The following is a 15,928-nucleotide window of genomic DNA, read 5'->3' on the forward strand; positions in this document are numbered from 1 at the left end:
TTTAAAATCCTGTCAGTGTTTTTATTATCGTCTGTTTTAAACAAAAGACTCAGACGTTCACAAATAATCAGAACAGACTCATGAGAACTGAACAGAACACTGGAGTTGCGGGAAAGAGATACTAAAATTCCATGACTTTTCCAAAACTTTCATTGAATTTACAAAATTACATGACTTTTCCATGCCTGGAAAATGACCTTTTCAATTTCCATGACTTTTCCTGGATTTCCATGACCGCGGGAACCCTGTAAATAAAGCCGATTTAACATGTTTTCCATGTAAACCTCAATTCGGGATTATTAATTCCATGTGAACTGGAAGGAGAATATTTGAATTCAGAACTATTTCATTCAGAACAATTAATTTGGAATAAAAAACATCATGTAAACGTGGTCTTTGTGCTCTTATATTTGTTCTGATCCAGGTCCAGATCGTTCAGGAAAGGTTCATGTTCTGTTCTGTCAATGTGAATTTTTAGGACCGATACCTGTTCAAATGAGTATCTAGTTTCGATATCAGTTTTAGTATTGATTAGGATCTGATTTTAGATATTTTTGATGATCCTTTTCCCAACCCGAGCCAAATGTTTTAGTCACAGAAAATAACAAAACACAGAAAATAAATCTGCTGTTCAGTTTCACTGAAAACTCTTTCTATAATCATCTTGTCTGAGTGATTTTCTTCATCCCTCTTACCTGATCTGTAGCGCTCGTCCCGTGTTCCTGAAGTGCGTCGCCGGTGGAATCGAGCCGCAGAGGGGGGGCCGAGGGGGGGCCGGTGAGACAGGGGCCCCTCCATCCCTGAAACGGCAGATGCACACAAACACACGTGTGCACAGATATAACACATGTATAAAACACGAACGACGACAGCAGAGACACGTCCAACCACACGGGACACACGCAGATGAGCCCAGGGCAGAAAAACAAAAAAAAAACAGCTTCTTCTGGTTAAAACGACACAAAAACTCAAATAAAAGTAAGTCAAAAAGAGGCGGGACATCGCTCAGGGCGAGTCCTCATGGAAATAAGTGTGAAGACTCAGAGATAATGGACCAAAGGAGCAAGAGCGACAACTACAAACACGACCGGACTCAGGTTTGTCATGTCCACTGAAGCAAGAGGAACTTTGGTAAACAGAGAAGTAAAATCCCCATCCATTTTCCCCGTAGACATTTTAAAACATTTATATGAAGAGTTTGAAAGCTGAAGCTATCTGGGAAATTAATTATGGAATCAATTTTGAGTCAAACAGTCCAAAGACGCTTTTAAAACATCAAGCAAAAAAGTATAAATCAAGTACCAAATAAAAACAATCAAACTAATCAAATTATTTGTGTAATCGTATAAAATCTCTGTCTTTGCCTCTTTGGAAACATTTTTGCTTTTGTTCTGCATCTTTCTCAGTTTTGTTTTATGCTTTTTCTTTGGTTCTGATTCTCCTTCTCGTTTGACTTTCTGGTTCTGATTCTCCTTCTTGTTTGAGTTTTTGATTCTGATTCTCCTTCTCAATTGAGTTTTTGGTTCTGATTCTCCTCGTTTGACTTTTTGTTCTGATTCTTCTGATTTGAGTTTTTGGTGCAGTTTGGTGGGCGGGTTTTCCATGGTTCATTCCCACTGGCTCTTTTATGTTTGACGGACAGCTGAGCCTGGAGCTCCTGAAGCTCTTGAGGACATTTCCTGCTGATGTTTTGGTGCTCAGAGCTTTTCTGATATTCATCTTTCTCTGGTGGACGCTTCTTCTGGAACAACACACTGAACAAACAGCAAACCACCAAAACTGTCGGATTTGAAGCCGCTTTTCATTCTTTCTCATTGGTTAGACATTATCTGCTGTAGCTCCCACACAACAACCTGTTTTTTTTCTTACACTGGCCTTGTGTAAAGTGACTGTGGTGTCTGCACACGTTACTGAACCTGCACTGATCTGTAGATGAGCTGTGAACAGAGGTGTGAATGATCAGCATTTACGCAAAATAAATTACACATCTTTACCACTAAAGGCTGATAATTAAATATGACGTAAAGAGGCAGAATAACAGTAAATGTCACCTAAACAAACCCAATTTAAAATCCAGTAGAGCCAGACCTAAGTTTTAAAATCTATTTTCACTCACATCACTAAATATATCGGCTTTTATATCAGCTATCGAATTTTTTGAAACATCTGTGGGAAAATGAAGTGGGAATTTTGCTTCAGGAATCTCGAAACAAGCTCAGTGTGGACTTGTGAACACTTTGGAAGAACTTCAGATCAACGAGTTCCCAAAACATTAGAATTTATAATCGTAAATATCATTTAGTGTCTCTTGCTCTTCTCCTGGTCCATTATGGCTCCGGTTCATGGGTTTCTGGGTTGTCTATGGTTGTCCTACGGTCCCGTGTCCAGAGGGGGCAGTAAAGGAGCAGGCCCAAGCTGAGCTCTGGGGGCGGGTACAGGGGGCAGATCGTGTGCTGACAGACGCTAAACCAGGGCTGTCCAAACTCACTCCGCGCCAACACAACAAACGACTCACTCTGGTTTATCTGGGCTGGGTACGGCCGCAAAAAAGAGACGAAACGGAAACTACAGAGACCATGATCCTTTGCTCCAAATATGAATAATTTTAGAGACAATGTCAGTAAAGACCGTTGCATAATGAGGATCTTTGTCATAACCACAGACTGTGTAAAGAAGTGGACTGAAGGTCAATCAAACCTGTTCCTAACGCCAACGGGAGCAGCCTCAGGGACTGGAGTCGTCTGTTTTTTATGTTCAAAACTTGATTTACAAAGAAAATAGTGAAATGAAAACATCGTGATCATGTAGAGGAGGTTAACACGAACATTTTAAGACCAAAATGAGGAGTCTGACAGCAGCGGTTACAGAGAAAGGAGTGACGTTTTTTTCAGTCAAAGTGAACTGGAGCCAGAGTCGATGGAGCCGGACTCGCCCCCAGGCTCACTTCCTGTTTGGATAATGTCTGTTTATACAGTCTGTGGTCATGACACGTTCTCTACACGGATACGTCACAGTTTGGACAGCCCTGGTTTCAAGGTGCACTACGTAACTTTCCCAGTGGAGCGTCGGCCGCCTGCTCGTCTCCCTGGAGCTGCTTCTGTTCTGGCTGGAAAGTTCCACAGTATGGCATTAAACTTATCTATCAGCAGGCCAAGTCAGAGGTTATATCTGTGGAGAGGCGAGCACACGCACTGTAAAAATGTATGTTTTTTAAGTTGAGGCTTTAGTAGGGGTGTGCAAAAATATCCAAACATCGATATATCGCGTCGCAGTGGTTCCCAGACTCTTTTGCGTCACGGACGGTTTTATGTCCGACAATATTTCGCGAATCTTTTTTTTTTTTCAGGACAATATTTTCATGGACCAGAGGCATATAGGAGGAGGGACGGTCCACGCGGCGTACGGTAGGAGACACGGTCCATGCAGAATCGTTTAGTCGTGGTTAAATCCTGTTTTAGTCCTGGTTTTAGACCTGGTTTAAACCTGGTTTAGACCAGTTTTAGACCTGATTTTAGTTCTAGTTTAGTTCTGGTTTAGTCCTGGTTTTAGTTCTGGGTTTATGGGAGGAGGCACAGTCCACGTGGCGTATGAGAGAAGGGATTTGCACTTTCGCAACCCAGTATCAAACGAACCACGGCCCGGTACCGGTCCGCGGCCCAGGGGTTGGGGACCGGTGTCGTACAGTATCGATATCGTGGGCTGTTGTATCGATATATCGCCAAGAGGATTTTGTGGTTTATTTTACAAAATTGTTTTGTTACAGCTACAGTTTTGTTGTTTGTTTAGAGAAAGGAAACTCGTTTATACGACACATTTGACATTTTCACTGTTCTGAGGATTAAAATGTTTGTGTTTCATATGAACTTTGCACAAGAAGTGGTTTAATAAAGACTTTTACAGGGTTCCCACTCTTTTTCACTGACAAAATTTCAAAACTTTTCCATGATTTTTTCATGATAAAGTGAATTTTCCATGACTTTACAGCACCTACATGTGTAGAACTGATCAGACTTTTAGAGCTAAATATGAAATGTGAACTCTTTCCACTCACCTTATGGTTTGGGATTATAGTTTTTGAACATTTAAAATCCTGTCAGTGTTTTTATTGTCGTCTCTTTTAAACAAAAGACGCAGACGTTCGGAAATAATCAGAACAGACTCATGAGAACTTAACAGAACTCTGGAGTTGTGCGAAAGACATACTAAAATTCCATGACTTTTCCAGGCCTGAGAAATGACATTTTGAATTTCCATGACTTTTCCAGGATTTCTATGACTGTGGGAACCCTGTTTTTAGTATCACAGTCACTATTTGGCCTTTATTTTTTGTTGAACTTTTTTGAATCGATTTCAAATATATTGTATTGAATCGAAAGTGCACTGTATTGAGATGTGTATCGTATCGTGGGCTAAGTATCGAGGTGTGTATCGTATCGTGGGCTAAGTATCGAGGTGTGTATCGTATCGTGGCCTGTGTATCGAGGTGTGTATCATATCGTGGCCTGTGTATTGAGGTGTGTATCATATCGTGGCTTGTGTATCGAGGTGTGTATCGTATCGTGGCTTGTGTATCGAGGTGTGTATCGTATCGTGGCCTGTGTATCGAGGTGTGTATCGTATCGTGGCTTGTGTATCGAGGTGTGTATCGTATCGTGGCCTGTGTATCGAGGTGTGTATCGTATCGTGGCCTGTGTATCGAGGTGTGTATCGTATCGGCAGGTTCTTAACGATCCTCAGCTCTAGTCTTTGGCCTTAAAAACACCTTTAATGTAATAAAAGTAAGATATAAGTTTAATGCTTTACTGTGGAACATTCGAGTCAGGTCTAGAGCGTCTCAGCGCAGACAGGCAGGTGACATAGGCCCAGGGAAAGTTCCGCAGTGCGTCTTTAGGTGTGTCGTGGCGGGGACAGCCCTGTGTCCGGCGCACAGAGGCTGGAGCTGCTGTTACCTGCAGCATGGGGGACATAAGCCCTGATCAGCTTGGACCTCTTCTTCTCATAACCCTTCTGAGTGATGTCGCCTGGAACAGAGAATAATACACGACCAGTGAGGAGACGAGGCCACACGCCCCGGACCACACCTGAGCTCACACCTGAGCTACACCTGAGCTCACACCTGACTACACCTGACCTACACCTGAGCTCACACCTGAGCTCACACCTGAGCTCACACCTGAACTACACCTGAGCTCACACCTGACCTACACCTGAGCTCACACCTGAACTACACCTGAGCTCACACCTGAGCTACACCTGAGCTCACACCTGAGCTCACACCTGAGATAGACCTGAGCTCACACCTGAGCTCACACCTGAGCTCACACCTGACCTACACCTGAGCTCACACCTGAGCTCACACCTGAGATAGATCTGAACTCACACCTGACCTACACCTGAGCTCACACCTGAGCTCACACCTGAGCTCACACCTGAGCTACACCTGAACTCACACCTGACCTACACCTGAGCTCACACCTGAGCTCACACCTGACCTACACCTGAGCTCACACCTGACCTACACCTGAGCTCACACCTGAGCTACACCTGAGATAGACCTGAGCTCAGACCTGAGCTACACTTGAGCTCACACCTGAGATAGACCTGAACTCAGACCTGAGCTACACTTGAACTCACACCTGATTCAGACCTGAGATAGACCTGAGCCTGACCTGACTCACACCTGAGCTCACACCTGAGCTAGACCTGACTCACACCTGAGCTCACACCTGAGCTAGACCTGACTCACACCTGAGCTCACACCTGAGATAGACCTGAGCTCAGACCTGAGCTAGACCTGATTCAGACCTGAGCTCACACCTGAACTAGACCTGACTTGGACCTGATTCAGACCTGGTTTAGTCCATGTTTAGTTCTGGTTTAGATCTGGTTGAGTCCTGGTTTAAACCTGGTTTAAACCTGGTTTGGACCTGACCTTGTTTAGATCTGGTTTAGACCTGTTGTAGACCTGGTTAAGACCTGGTTTAGTCCTGGTTTAGTCCTGGTTTAGACCTGGTTTAGTCCTGGTTTACCTGGTTAGTCCTGGTTTAGTCCTGGTTTAGTCCTGGTTAAGACCTGGTTTAGTCCTGGTTAAACCTAGTTTAGTCCTGGTTTAGACCTGGTTTAGACCTGGTTTAGTCCTGGTTTAGACCTGGTTTAGACCTGGTTTAGTCCTTGTTAAGTCCTGGTTTAGGTTTGGTTGAGTCCTGGTTTTCTCCTGGTTTAGACCCAGTTTAAGTTGTAGTTTAGACCTGGTCTAGACCTGCTTTAGTCTTGGTTTAGATTAGCTGAGTTCTGGTTTAGTCTTGGTTTAAACCTAGTTTAGTCCTGGTTTAGTCCTGGTTTAGACACACTAATTCACTGGTTTTCGGTCAGTGTTTCTTTCTGATTTGACGGATTTTGTGACGTCCTTTTTCCTGTTCTTAAGATGTTTCTTAATTTAAATTGCATAGTTGCTATGACGACGCAGAACTGAGGCCAGAGCCCGAGGAACAAACACGACATCTGGTTTACCAACCAACCTGCTTTAGACCTGACTGAGTCTGGGTTTAGACCTGGATCAGACCTAATTTAGACCTGATTTAGACCTGATTTAGACCTGGTTTAGACCTGATTTAGTCCTGGTTTAGACCTGATTTAGTCCTGGTTTAGACCTGATTTAGTCCTGGTTTAGTCCTGACAGCTTCCTCTGTCTCTCTCAGTCTTAAATGAGGATTAATATAAGAGGAAATGAAATGGTGAAACATGCAAGAAAAAAAACAACGCAAAAATGTAACACACAAATAAATGAACAAAAGGAATATTTAGTTTGGATGAGTTTAAAGTTCACTTTAAATTTGAGTTTGTGTTTGTGGTTTTATCCGCTCCTTCAGATGACATACGTGCATTTCAGAACAGGTTTGTAGAGTTTAAACTACAGGGTCAGCAGATTTTACTCAGAATAAGACTCCAGGGATGCACGGGGAGGGCATCTGACACACGGGGAGGGCACCTGACACACGGGGAGGGCACCTGACACACGGGGAGGGCATCTGACACACGGGGAGGGCATCTGACACACGGGGAGGGCACCTGACACACGGGGAGGGCACCTGACACACGGGGAGGGCATCTGACGCACGGGCAGGGCACCTGACACACGGGAGGGCATCTGACACACGGGGAGGGCACCTGACACACGGGGAGGGCATCTGACACACATCCAGAAGACGAGCTCCTCTCACTGAACAGCTCCTACACTAAATCCACTGAGACACAAAACACCTGCAGCAGATTCAACTCAGGACTTAACCGAACACTGCAGCTGCGTGAAACTTTCATTCAATTTACAAATCTCCGTGACTTTTCCAGGATTTCCATGACCGTGGGAACTCTGTGAAATGATCCAAATGTTTCTAGTGAAGGTGTGCGGAGTTTAAAAACACAATGGAGCGCTTCCTGTATCACCACATGATGACATCACAAGGTGGAAAAGAGCGTTTCCTGTGTGAGAACTCAATCTAAATGTGCAGAATCCGTGTATCATTCGCTCATTCGTTTACGTTTGCGTGGCTTCCGTGACTGCAATGCCGGAATTTTGCACTGCATACGGACTGAACCAGGACTGATCCAGGACTGGGACTGGACTGGGACTGGACCGGGACCAGTGCGGGTTTAGGTGGACTCTGAGCTTGGACTCCGAGCCTCCGTGGGGTTCGAGCCTCAGTTTGGAGCTCCGGCCCTGCCGTGGGCTCTGAGCCTCCGGTTTGGTCCTGGTCTGGTCTCAGCCTCAGTCCTGGTCTGGTCCCGGTCTGGTCCCGGCCTGGTCCTGGTCTGGTCTCGGTCTCAGTCCCACTCTGGTCCCGGTTTGGTCTCACTCTCGGTCTGGTCCCGGTCTCAGTTCTGATTTCAGTCTTGGTCTGGTCCCGGTCTGGTCTCGGTCTGGTCCCGGCCTGGTCCTGATCTGGTCTCGGTCTTAGTCCCGCTCTGGTCCCAGTTTGGTCTCACTCTCGGTCTGGTCCCGGCCTGGTCCTGGTCTGGTCTCACTCTCGGTCTGGTCTTGGTATCAGTTCTGATTTCAGTCTCGGTCTGGTCCCGGTCTGGTCTCGGTCTGGTCTCGGTCTCAGTCCCACTCTGGTCCCGGTTTGGTCCCGGCCTGGTCTCAGTCCCGGTCTTGTTCTGGTCTGGTTCAGTCCGTATGCAGCGCAAAAGTCCAGCATCGCAGTCGTTTTTTTCCATGATTCATTTAAACACAAAATCGAAAACTGAAAAAACAAATCATTATCTGTTTTTTCATTTTGGTTTTGGAGACAAATAATGAAGAAAACTGTTGTTTTTTCCTTTTCTTATTTTTGGTTTTATATTGAAAAACGAATGAACGAACGACACACGGATTGGGCAGGATTTGTGTGTTAAATATAACAATAAATGTAATTAAAAAGAGAGTGATATTTGCAGTTTAAAGTTCCTTGTGCAGATGTTGTGTCCTGTTTATGGCCTGTCCACAAACTAAACCCGACTCAAATCCACCATCAGAGCCTCAGAAACAGCGACGAGAAGAGAACAGAGGCAGAACTAGAGCATTGTGGGTAAGTGAGTGTTTAGAGCAGCAGCGGCGGCGACAGAAGCAGAAGAAGAAGAAGAAATGCTCTGGTTTCAGATGTGCCACAAAGAGCTAAAAATAAACCGAGAATAACTCAATATTCAAACGTCTGTGATCCAAATCGCACAGATAATTTTACATCCATCAGCGAAAACAAAGGACGAGCTGACAGGAGGGAGAGAGGACGAGACGGGAGGGCATCTGACACACACACACACACACACACACACAGAGAGAGGACGAGACGGACGAGGGCATCTGACACACACACACACACACACACAGAGAGGACGAGAGACGGGAGGGCATCTGACACACACACACACACAGAGAGGACGAGACGGCATCTGACACAAACACACACACACACAGAGGACGAGACGGGAGGGCATCTGACACACACACACACACACAGAGGACGAGACGGGAGGGCATCTGACACACACACACACACAGAGAGGACGAGACGGGAGGGCATCTGACACACACACACACAGAGAGGACGAGACGGGAGGGCATCTGACACACACACACACACACACAGAGAGGACGAGACGGGAGGGCATCTGACACACACACACACACACAGAGAGACGAGACGGGAGGGCATCTGACACACACACACACACACAGAGAGGACGAGACGGGAGGGCATCTGACACACACACACACACACACAGAGAGGACGAGACGGAGGGCATCTGACACACACACACACACACACACAGAGAGGACGAGACGGGAGGGCATCTGACACACACACACACACACACACAGAGGACGAGACGGGAGGGCATCTGACACAAACACACACACACACACAGAGAGAGGACGGGAGGGCATCTGACACACACACACAGAGAGGACGAGACGGGAGGGCATCTGACACACACACACACACACACACAGAGAGGACGAGACGGGGAGGGCATCTGACACACACACACACACACACACAGAGGACGAGACGGGAGGGCATCTGACACAAACACACACACACACACAGAGAGAGGACGGGGAGGGCATCTGACACACACACAGAGAGGACGAGACGGGAGGGCATCTGACACACACACACACACACACAGAGAGGACGAGACGGGAGGGCATCTGACACAACACACACACACACACACAGAGGACGAGACGGGAGGGCATCTGACACAAACACACACACACACACAGAGAGGACGAGACGGGAGGGCATCTGACACAACACACACACACACACACACACAGAGAGGACGAGACGGGAGGGCATCTGACACAAACACACACACACACACACAGAGGACGGGAGGGCATCTGACACAAACAAACAGGAGGATATAATGTAAATATTGTGAGTCTGTGGGTCCACGGGGAGAAAAGGGGCGGAGAGAGAGAAAGAAAAAGAGAAAGAAAAAGAGAGCGAGGAGGAGGAGGAGGAGGAGGAAGGGGAGGGAGGGAGGAGGGAGGGGCGTATCTTAGCAACGACCGCTGGGGGAGGAAGAGGAGGAAGAGGGGGAGGCCATCTTGGATTTTTGAGCATCAGAGAGGTGGGCTGATGACACCTGCCACTAGGACTGGGCCATGTGGAGCAAAAAATATATCTGTACAGGAAAAATAACCCCCAAAACTCCTGCAAAAATAAATCTATCAAATCCACAAGGTCTTTTTTTACTGAAGTGCCACAGTTCATGTCGGAACAAAAAGCTTCTGTCACATTTAAGATCACAAAAAAATCACTCATTACATAAATCATAATTTAACTGTAAAATAAAATAAATATATAAACAGAACATCAACATATTTCCTTCTTTTCATTCATAAATAAAACAACTCGACTCAAGCTCATGTTTGCATTAACTCTGTAACCGGACGAGAACCAGGGATGGGCAGGATTAGTCGATGAATCGATAATTGATCGTTAAGAATTTCATCGATTACGTTCATTTTAATCGACAAACCGAGTGTAGGTTGTTGTGCGTAGTGTAGAGTGAACAAACGTCTGTGTCCGGGGACAAACAGGTCTGTACATGTGTCTCTGCATCAGAAGGAGCAAGACACAAACATTCGGTCTGTAACGTCCTGAAGCTCAAATGTGTGTTTAACGATGATTTGTACAAGAAACTCCAGGCTTTCTGTTCTGGTCAGGACAAGTGTGAGTCCATGTGCACAGTGAACAAAACAGCACAAATGTTTCTGTGTCCAGTGGGAAAAAGTTTTACCAGGTGAGAGTCGCTCAATGTGATTTAAAGGTCGTGTTGGCGCATCACTCGTGGTCACACTTGGTCTCATATTTATTCTGTTCTGTGGTGTTTGTTTATGTGTTGTGTTGTCCTGTTTTTTGATAAATCATGTGACCCCCTGTCCCAAGACAAATTTCTCCCATGGGAGACAATAAAGGATTATCTTATCTTATCTTAATGTGGATGACGAGGCCCCGCCCCCCTCCCCCCGTACGGTGTCCTGGTTTTGACAAACACTAACCTGTATTCACCTGAGTCGTGTCACATCAGCGACACAAGAGCTGTTTTTTTTTCTTCGCTTAGTTTATGTAAAGAGTCGTGTGGTTTTGAGTTTTGTTTCTGTGAGAGTTGCACAAATCTGCATTAAACACATTATAATGTCAAACAGCTGATGTGGATCTAGAGTCGTTATGTTTATATGTCGTAAAGTTGAATTTATTTATACAGATTAGTGCAGATAGTAATAATAATGATGATCATTTAATATAAAAACATTAATGATTAATTGATAATCAATGGTTAATTCTCCCAACGATCGATTAAGAAAATTGAATCGAATGCCCGTCCCTACTTTTGATGATTAAAATGTTTGTGTTTCGTATGAATTTTGCACAAGAAGTGATTTAACAAAGACTTTTAGTGTCACAGCCACAATTTAGACTTTATGTTTTTATTGAACCGTATCGAATCAGTTTGAAATAGATCAAACTGAGTCGTATCAAATCAAAAACTCACTGCATCGAGGTATGTATCGTATCAGCAACTTCTTAATGACACCAGTGCAATCTGTCAGACGAGCTGGAGTGACGCGGTGGAGTATTTCTTTAAGCGATGGAGTATTTCTTCGAGCGGTGGAGTATTTTTTTAAGCGATGGAGTATTTCTTCGAGCGGTGGAGTATTTCTTCGAGCGGTGGAGTATTTTTTTAAGCGATGGAGTATTTCTTCGAGCGGTGGAGTATTTCTTCGAGCGGTGGAGTATTTTTTTAAGTGGTGGAGTATTTCTTTAAGCGGTGGAGTGTTTCTTTGAGCGGTGGAGTATTTCTTGTGGAGTATTTCTTTGAGCAGTGGAGTGTTTCTTCGAGCGGTGGAGTATTTCTTTGAGCGGTGGAGTATTTCTTTAAGCGGTGGAGTATTTCTTTGAGCGTTGGAGTATTTCTTGTGGAGTATTTCTTCGAGAGGTGGAGTGTTTCTGTGGAGTATTTCTTCGAGCAGTGGAGTGTTTCTTCGAGCAGTGGAGTGTTTCTTCGAGCGGTGGAGTATTTCTTGTGGAGTATTTCTTCGAGCGGTGGAGTGTTTCTTTGAGCGGTGGAGTGTTTCTTCGAGCGGTGGAGTATTTCTTGTGGAGTATTTCTTCGAGAGGTGGAGTGTTTCTGTGGAGTATTTGAGCAGTGGAGTGTTTCTTCGAGCAGTGGAGTGTTTCTTCGAGCAGTGGAGTGTTTCTTCGAGCAGTGGAGTGTTTCTTCGAGCGGTGGAGTGTTTCTTTGAGCGGTGGAGTGTTTCTTCGAGCGGTGGAGTATTTCTTGTGGAGTATTTCTTCGAGCGGTGGAGTATTTCTTTGAGCGGTGGAGTGTTTCTGTGGAGTATTTGAGCGGTGGAGTATTTCTTCGAGCGGTGGAGTGTTTCTTTGAGCGGTGGAGTATTTCTTGTGGAGTATTTCTTCGAGCAGTGGAGTATTTCTTCGAGCGGTGGAGTATTTCTTTGAGCGGTGGAGTATTTCTTGTGGAGTATTTCTTCGAGCGGTGGAGTATTTCTGTGGAGCATTTCTTTGAACGGTTTAGTGTTTCTTCGAGCAGTGGAGTATTTCTTTGAGCAGTGGAGTATTTCTTCGAGCGGTGGAGTATTTCTGTGGAGCATTTCTTTGAACGGTTTAGTGTTTCTTCGAGCAGTGGAGTATTTCTTTGAGCAGTGGAGTATTTCTTCGAGCGGTGGAGTATTTCTGTGGAGCATTTCTTTGAACGGTTTAGTGTTTCTTCGAGCAGTGGAGTATTTCTTTGAGCAGTGGAGTATTTCTTTGAGCGGTGGAGTGTTTCTGTGGAGTATTTCTTTGAGCGGTGGAGTGTTTCTTTGAGCGGTGGAGTATTTCTTCGAGCGATGGAGTATTTCTTTGAGTGGTGGAGTATTTCTGTGGAGTATTTCTTTGAACGGTTTAGTGTTTCTTTGAGCGGTGGAGTATTTCTGTGGAGTATTTCTTTGAACGGTTTAGTGTTTCTTTGAGCAGTGGAGTGTTTCTGTGGAGTTTCACCTGTTGGACTCGGAGGTGTTACGTTCTCGTTCACGACTTGGCGCTTCGGCTGTGACTGAAAAGCGTCTCTCACAAAGAGCAGACGCGCTGTAATCAAAAACACACCGGGCCCGTTCACGAGGAAATCACACGCGGTTTTGTTTTTAGGATGAGTGCGTTTCACACTCGTCACAGCTGAATCCTTCTATTTATACTTGAGCGTTTGGAGCTGGAGCCGCAGGAGCGTGAGGGAAGAGCCCGACATGAACCAAAACAAACGTGGCGGCGCCGACACGTGGACTCAGACCTGATCTGGTGAAAAAAAAACCAAAAAAAAAACTACTCTTGTCTTTTTGGAAACGAGTGAAAGGACGAGTTTTAACCCTCAGACGGAAAGATCTGAGTATCATTTGTCACCTGGACTAAACCAGAACTAAACCAGGACTAAACCAGAACTAAACCTGGACTAAACCAGGACTAAACCTGGACTAAACCAGGACTAAACCAGAACTAAACCAGGACTGAACCAGGACTAAACCAGGACTAAACCAGGACTAAACCAAGACTAAACCAAGGACTAAACCAGAACTAAACCTGGACTAAACCAGGACTAAACCAGAACTAAACCAGGACTAAATCAAGACTAAACCAGGACTAAACCAAGACTAAACCAGGACTAAACCAAGACTAAACCAAGGACTAAACCAGAACTAAACCTGGACTAAACCAGGACTAAACCAGAACTAAACCAGGACTAAACCAGGACTGAACTAGGACTAAACCAGGTCTAAACGAGGACTAAACCTCAAAAACACCTAGAAAATCAGACATTCTGACTGTGAGCGGCGTCTCCTCTCCACAGATCTGACCTGTAACTTGGTCTGATTCGGTCTCCATGAAGATAAAAAGGTTTAAAGCCACACTGTGGAACATTCAAGACAACCCAATAACATCTCCATGGAGACAAAAAGCACCTGACAGACCCTCCAGCAGAAAAGTTACATAAGAATTTAATGAATTTCAGAGTTTACAATAGAAAAATCTTGCCCAGTCTTTGTCGTTTTGTTGAAGCCGCAGATGTGACATACGTGGAGTTAATTTCAAAACTGTTACCAAGCAACAGTGACAAACAACAAGAGCCAGAGCTCGTCTAAAGTAAAGTACACCAGAGTTATGATTAGACTGATAAAAATAAATTATGACACATTTATTTAATGAAATGAAGGTTTAAAGAGTCAGAAAAAGATCGTAAACTCTCTCTGCATTTTCTCTGTCATTTTGTACTTTACGTTTTCTACTTTTCTTCACAAACTGATGTAAAACTGTGATAAACACTGACCACACGTGTCATCCCACCAAACCAAAACAGAATTATAAAAACGTACGAATCAGCCCGTGCACTTTAAACACGATTTCAGAACATGTTTGTGCAGCTCTGAACTACAGCCGACACTTTTTATGCAGAATAAAACCAGGACATTTTGAGTTTGTGGATGAAATTTATGGTACTAAAAACTGCAGCTTTTGAAATTTGCTAATAGAACGTTTTCAAAATGGTTAATCGTAATGTGTGTGGAAATGTCTGGCTTCATAAATCTGCCCCATCAACAAATCTTCAACCAACAAACTCCACAAAGGATAAACATTCTAACGTGAACAATTTATCCAAAACTATCAATGGAAGAAGAAGACTTAAAGGAAACAACGAGCCACATTATTCACACAACAAACTCAACTGGAATATGAGTGTTCTTTCTGTGACAGAGGGGTGTTCTGCTGATGGTGAGTCTGTTCTGTGTTTCTGTCGTGTTGGAGATGGTTCATGTGAAACTTTTCAGAGATTATACGTGTGCAGGTCGTACACACAGACACACGTTTATATGAATGGACATATATTCTGTCTCTTAGTGTTTTGTCGGTAAATTACTTCATGCCGCACAGACCTACATCAGAGTATCAGTGTTTTCAGGCGTCCACACGGAGCTGGATCAGATCTGTACGAACATGACTTTGTGGGAGCTGGAGGCACCAGATCGTTCCGTCTCTGGAGCCGTTTTCCATGGGGTTAGTGTGAACGAACACTGCACCCACAACCAAAACCACTTGAATACGAACTAGTGTGAACGGGGCCAGAGACTCCTGATCTATGTTAATATTGACATCATGAAATCGATTTTTAATTTTAATTCTAGAATCGGTCTGAATTCCTTCTGTTTTATTCATGACCATAACTGGGTTTTTTTGTTTGTTTGTTTTTTTTTTCTAATTTTTAAGACGTCAAAATCAGGTACAGGGACTTAAATACAAAATGTAAAACAAATCCGTCCCTGTCTCTCTTGTGTTGACAAATGAACAGTCACGAGAACCCAGGGCTGCCCGTCGCTCTGCCCGTCGCTCTGCCCGTCGCTCTGCCCGTCGCTCTGCCCGTCGCTCTGCCCGATCTCCTGGGGCAGAGCCGTGACAGGTCTGACCTGGAACTTGGTCTGGTTTGGTCTCCATGACGATAGAAAGGTTTAATGCCATACTGTGGAATATTCCAGACAAAGTAATAAACCAGGACTAAACCAGGACTAAAACCAGGTCTAAACCAGGACTAAACCAAGTCTAAACTGGGACTAAACCAGGACCAAACCAGGTTTAAATCATGACCAAACCAGGACTATACCAGGACTAAACCAGGACTAAACCAGGACTACACTGTCTCTCTTGCATTGACAGGAGCACAGTCACAAGGACCCAGGGTTGCCTGTCGTTCTGCCCGATCTCCTGGGGCAGAGCGGTGACTCAGGGGCCACATGTCACTGGTTCTACTCCAGTGCTTGGCCAAAGGGCACGAGGGCACGGCTGCACTCATTAACATCTGCTCTAACCTTTACTGTACGAGCAAAGACGCCGTG

At 44.9% G+C, this 15,928-nt stretch overlaps 1 protein-coding gene across 1 annotated transcript in view; it reads right to left on the minus strand.

The window, feature by feature from the left end:
• Nucleotides 1–15,928, minus strand: part of LOC110164318 (disco-interacting protein 2 homolog C-like) — an 85,043-nt gene that overhangs the window by 59,597 nt on the left and 9,518 nt on the right. Inside the window, exons 2-3 of the mRNA XM_055151215.1 lie at nucleotides 4,950–5,021; nucleotides 696–800 (exon numbers count right to left, since the gene is read on the minus strand). Coding sequence (XP_055007190.1) covers nucleotides 696–800; nucleotides 4,950–5,021 — 177 coding nt within the window. The remainder of the gene's footprint in view (nucleotides 1–695; nucleotides 801–4,949; nucleotides 5,022–15,928) is intronic.

Source organism: Boleophthalmus pectinirostris, unplaced genomic scaffold (assembly GCF_026225935.1).
Source record: "Boleophthalmus pectinirostris isolate CB_2022bp ecotype Guang Dong unplaced genomic scaffold, ASM2622593v1 HiC_scaffold_15, whole genome shotgun sequence".
Lineage (NCBI taxonomy): Eukaryota > Metazoa > Chordata > Actinopteri > Gobiiformes > Gobiidae > Boleophthalmus > Boleophthalmus pectinirostris.